The sequence below is a fragment of the Pyxicephalus adspersus genome, chromosome 4 (genome assembly GCF_032062135.1).
Source record: "Pyxicephalus adspersus chromosome 4, UCB_Pads_2.0, whole genome shotgun sequence".
Taxonomy (NCBI): domain Eukaryota; kingdom Metazoa; phylum Chordata; class Amphibia; order Anura; family Pyxicephalidae; genus Pyxicephalus; species Pyxicephalus adspersus.
In genome coordinates this window covers 153,953,453-153,958,886 of record NC_092861.1, presented here as the reverse complement: position 1 = coordinate 153,958,886, position 5,434 = coordinate 153,953,453, and the positions used below count along the sequence as shown (strand labels likewise).

Here is a 5,434-nt window from a genome sequence, read left to right as displayed (position 1 = left end):
CCCTGTATGTCCAGAGCATCTGGATCAGACAGAACAATCGCTCCACCCCGGCCTGATAAGGTGCCCCCTATTGTGACCCAGCATGGCATGGACCCCACATGACCACCCCTGGGCCACCTTTCACCCATAATGCACCCTGCTACCCGCACTATCCTGCCATGTACCTATAATGCCCCCTGCTACCCCCACTGGCCCGACAGGACAGGGGAGGAAGTGTTTCCATCTACCATATAGATTCCATATAAATAGTATAAAATCAATGGAAGATATCTGCATAAAATCTATAAATGTGACACGAGGGGGGTTGGATAATTAAAGACACAGACATGGGATCTATCCAAAATAGAGGTGATAGAAGTTCCTTGTGAATCATTCACACTCTATAATGTAAGGCAGTTGTAGTCAGTCTGGGTGCTGATTGCATTACCAGAAATACATTACATTTATTCAGTCCGCTGTCCAATGAAAGCCCGGGACCTCCCCTTTAGGGCACATTGATTGATTGGAGTGATTTCCCTCCTCATACAGATAGGTAGTGCAGTCTGCACTCAGTGACCCCAGGTGTGTTCTGTCCTCCAGCCTCTCAGCATCGTGCGGAGCCATCCAGAAGCTGACACGGGTTCGCGTGGTGGATAACAGTGCCCTAGGAAATACCCCCTACCATAAACCCCCCCGCTGCATCCATGTATACAACAAGCCCGGGGTGGGGAAGGTGGGAGATAGAATCCTCCTGGCCATTAAGGGGCAGAAGAAGAAAGCTGTCATTGTGGGTCACAAGATGCCCGGCCCCTCCATGACCTCCCGCTTTGATTCCAACAATGTGGTACTTATAGAGGACAATGGCAACCCGGTGGGCACCAGAATCCGGGTCCCAATCTCATCCAGCCTGAGGAAGAAGGAGGGAGAATTCTCCAAGCTGCTGGCCATTGCCCAGTCCATTATATGACCGGAACTCCTCCCAGCCTGGACCCCCGTTACCTCCTGACTAATAAAGTTATACTTTGTATATTGGTGTGGGACTGCTTCCTGTGTGTATGTACCCTCCTCTGGGGTAATTTACCATTTTTAGAGGGGAGGTTACAGATCCCCCACCCCTGTGCTGTTAGGGAAGTTCCTGCTCTGAAGATACAACAGGAAGTGAATCCTCTCCATGGTGGTGATTTTGTCAGGGCAGTGAATCGTTTTTCTCCTTATAGTGACAGATTCTGATGGAGACTACTATCCCCAACCTATGTGACCTCTGACCTTTATAAAGACCAATGACCCTCTGATGCCCCAATCCAATATGGCTGCACGGGGCGGATCGTGAATCTACAGAGCTGAGGATAACGTGGGATTGGCTGGGTGTGTAAGTTTATTATGGACAGAATTGCAGGAAAGGGGGGTAAAATATTTCTCTATAAAAGATAAAACATTTAGAGCGGTACTCAAATATAAAACGCCTTCTGATGCCCCACCTGGTGTCCCCATCACCGAATATAAGCAGAAACGCCTCAACCTCAAGGAACACGGAAGCTGAGCTGTATGTCCGGCACATTCACTGAAGCACCTCGTACCCAAAGGAGAGAGCGGGGATCAGTGGATGGGAGCGGCACAGGATATTCGGATCGTCTTCTATCTCCCTGTGTGTATGACGGGTGGGGGGACATCATAAAAATATTCTATAAATGTGCAGAGTTATTCTTCATAGATTTATATTTTATTATTGGTATTAAACCGTATTTATATAGCACCAACATATCAAGCAGCGCTGTACAATAAATAGGGTTGTAAATGACAGACAGACACAGACAGTGAGGAGGAGAGGACTCTGTCCCGAAGAGCTTACAATCTATATTTTCCTCCTATTTTGCCTAATTGATATGTAAGATAAAATCTTGCATGGACTTTCCCACATTGATGTCGAAGCTGAGCTGTATGTCCGGCACATTCACTGAAGCACCTCGTACCCAAAGGAGAGAGCGGGGATCAGTGGATGGGAGCGGCACAGGATATTCGGATCGTCTTCTATCTCCCTGTGTGTATGACGGGTGGGGGGACATCATAAAAATATTCTATAAATGTGCAGAGTTATTCTTCATAGATTTATATTTTATTATTGGTATTAAACAGTATTTATATAGCACCAACATATCAAGCAGCGCTGTACAATAGGGTTGTAAATGACAGACAGACACAGACAGTGAGGAGGAGTGGACTCTGTCCCGAAGAGCTTACAATCTATATTTTCCTCCTATTTTGCCTAATTGATATGTAAGATAAAATCTTGCATGGACTTTCCCACATTGATGTCATTTTCAGTCTTTCACAATAAACCTTGGTGATCCTGCCATGAACTTGTCCAGGCACTTCCTGTCTTAGGGTCGCTCTGTCCCTGTCTCTGTCACCGGGTCACACGAGATTCTGGTGGAGACCAAAAGTGTCCGGTTCATATTCTGTAGTCCAGTGTTGTGACATCTCTAGATTGTCCGTGGTGAATGCTGCAACTGTGAATGTAGAGGGGTGATAGAACAATAGAGCATGAAGAGAAATGGCACCAATCTCCTGCATTACAAACAATGTATTCCATGAAAGTGAATGTATTGCGATACAAGGTGAATAACCATATTGTGCTTGGATGGAAATAGCTGCTGGAAGCCCAAAATGTTTTTCTTTTACCGGCTGATTGATTTTATATAATGACTTTGTTATAGCAGAAGCAGCGTTAGTAACCCGTCTTCAATCTATCAAAAGCCATGGGCGGCAGCAGGACTGACAGTCTCGTGTTTCAGGTGTTAGTACACAGATATGGGTCATTCATCATTTACTATGCAACTTGTATCATTGACGCTGCCAGTGATCATCTGAAGTCTGACAGTGTCTACCCTCTCATCCCAACCCCCAGTACACACAACTGGACCCCTAATACACACAACTTTACCCTAGTACACACAAATCTCTACAAACCTCCAGTACATACAGCTGGCCACCATATACAGTGAGGGAAAGAAGTATATGATCCCCTGCTGGTTTTGTACGTTTGCCCTGTGACAAAGAAATGAGGTGTTCTTGGGGTCATAGGCAGCATTCCTCCTCCTCCAAACACGGCGAGTTGATGCCAAAGAGCTGAATTTTGGTCTCCTCTGACCACAACCACGGATCTCCTCTGGATTATTCTGATGGCAAACTGCAGACGGGCCTGTACATGTGTTGTACAAGCAGGGGGACCTTGCGGGCTCTAAGATTTCAGGCCTTCATGGCGCAGTGTGTTACTAATTGTTTTCTTGGTGACTATGGTCCCAGCTGTCCTGAGATCATTGACAAGTTCCCCCCCTGTAGTTCTGGGCTGCTTCGTCACCGTTCTCATGATCATTGCAACTCCACGAGGGGAGATCTTACATGGTGCCCCAGACCGAGGGCGTATGACCGCTATTTTGTATTTCTTCCATTTGTGAATTATCGCGCCAACTGTTGTCACCTTCTCACCAAGCTGCTTGGCGATAGTCTTGTAGCCCGGTCCAGCCTTGTGTAGGTCTACAATCTAGTCCCTGACATCCATGGACGGCTCTTTGGTCTTGGCCATGGTGGATAGCTTGGAATCCGATTGGTTGCTTCTGTAGACAGGTGTCTTATATACAGGTACTGTAACAAGCTCAGAGGGTGTTCCTAATCTCATCTCGTTACCTGCATACAGGGGAGACACCTGGGAGCCTGAAATCTTGCTGGATGATAGGGGATCAAATATTATTTCACTGACTTTTCAGCACGGGGTGTTTGAGGGATCTTTTGTTGTTATTCTGTCTCTCACGCCTACAATAATCCTCCCATTACAATTATAGACCGGTCATTTCTTTGTCAGAGGGCAAACATACAAAATCAGCAGGGGATCAAATACTTCTTTCCCTCATTGTACCTACTGCTGCATCCCCAATACACACAGGTGGACCTACAATACGCACACCTGACCCCACAATGCACAGAGATAGATCTCCATTATGGGCTTGTACACACCGGTGGATCCACAGTACACAAAACTGGACCCCAGTACATACAGCTGGGCACCATATACCCACTGGTGGACCCCCAATACACACAGGTGGACCTACAACATGCACACCTGACCTCACAGTGCATATGTGGACCCCCAGATGAGAACCCCAGGTATGGTTGGATATTTCTGTCTCATCTCTGGACATTTTGCCAAGCTTTCCTCTGATCACTTCTCTCACAATCGTCTCTGAGTGCTCGCAGGTCTCAATTATTCATCAGATTGTAATGTCGATGTGAAATCCATTAGCAATCTTTGTATTAGGAATGATGTGCAGGAGACAATCCCTCTGTCACTGCCCAGGACATGAAATCGACTACAGTCCGCCCATAGCTGGAGACAAACCTGGAATTCTGACTGTTGGATGGGTCCGGAAGGGTTTTATTATTCTGTGTGATCCCTCTGAGGAGCCGGCGTTGTGAAAACACAAGATTTCATGTATTATATTGTATATATTGTGTACACACCATGAATGAGTCTGACAGATCCCTTTCTCACTACTAGCAGAAGGTTTACCTGGGTTTACCTTGGGTTCATCTTCACAGTGCTGGGCTTTCTGAGCAGAATGTCCAGCATCCCCCCCACCCCGTCCCCGAAATATAGGATCTATATAGAGAGATATAGGATTTATTGTAGTATAGTAGCATGGCCGGCAGTAGGAATGCTTGGATGTTACTTTGGTCTCCCCTCTCACACAATTCTTTAGAATTCCCAGCATACTGGAGGTTTAACACAGTCATGTGACAACGTGGGCTCCTTTCACATTCTTTAGCAATAATTATGAAAATGTATAAAAACAACAACAAAATGACTCAATCAGTGAGGTCCAGCAATAAATAAATGGGAACTATGCAATACAAATATATGGGGTCGTATGCTGCCATCTAGAGGATCATATGGGGTATTACCATAGTTTTGTCCCATATAAAGCTGGCCACACATAATACAATCTGGTTTTATATTTCAAAGATTTTATTGACATTTTCAAGTATAGTTTACAATTATTATTTCACAAGTCATCAGCACGTATATAAAAATATAACAAAAATGAGAATTCAACACTTTTCCAAAACATAACTTTTCAGGTACTTTAGAAAAAGATACAAATACATTTCTCTTCATCTGTGTACAAACAAAAAGAACAAAACTTCATTAAAATTGAGTTGTCACATTTACCTATATGTAGAAAGAGAAAAAAATATTAAAATAACAAAACATCACATATAAAAAAATAAAGTCACAGCTATTCAAACAGATAACAAACATTGGTTATATTAAAATCAAATGTGTAAAAATTTTGCTCAATAGGTGAATTAAAGAATAACCAATCAAAAAGCAGTGTATAAAGAGGTGAAAGTGGATACCTCTCAGGGTTCTCCCCAGGCCCTTTTAGCTGGGCGCACCAAC

The 5,434-nt window shown here is 44.5% G+C and overlaps 1 protein-coding gene across 1 annotated transcript; it reads left to right on the top strand.

Annotated features, from left to right (window-relative positions):
- Positions 1-579: 579 nt before the first annotated feature.
- MRPL14 (mitochondrial ribosomal protein L14) lies at positions 580-1,006 on the top strand (the record flags this gene model as incomplete). The annotated part of the gene is given in 1 exon segment (XM_072410040.1): positions 580-1,006. A coding segment is annotated over 1 exon segment (367 nt), but the record flags the coding sequence as incomplete, so codon positions are not given.
- Between the last annotated feature and the right edge of the window lie 4,428 nt (positions 1,007-5,434).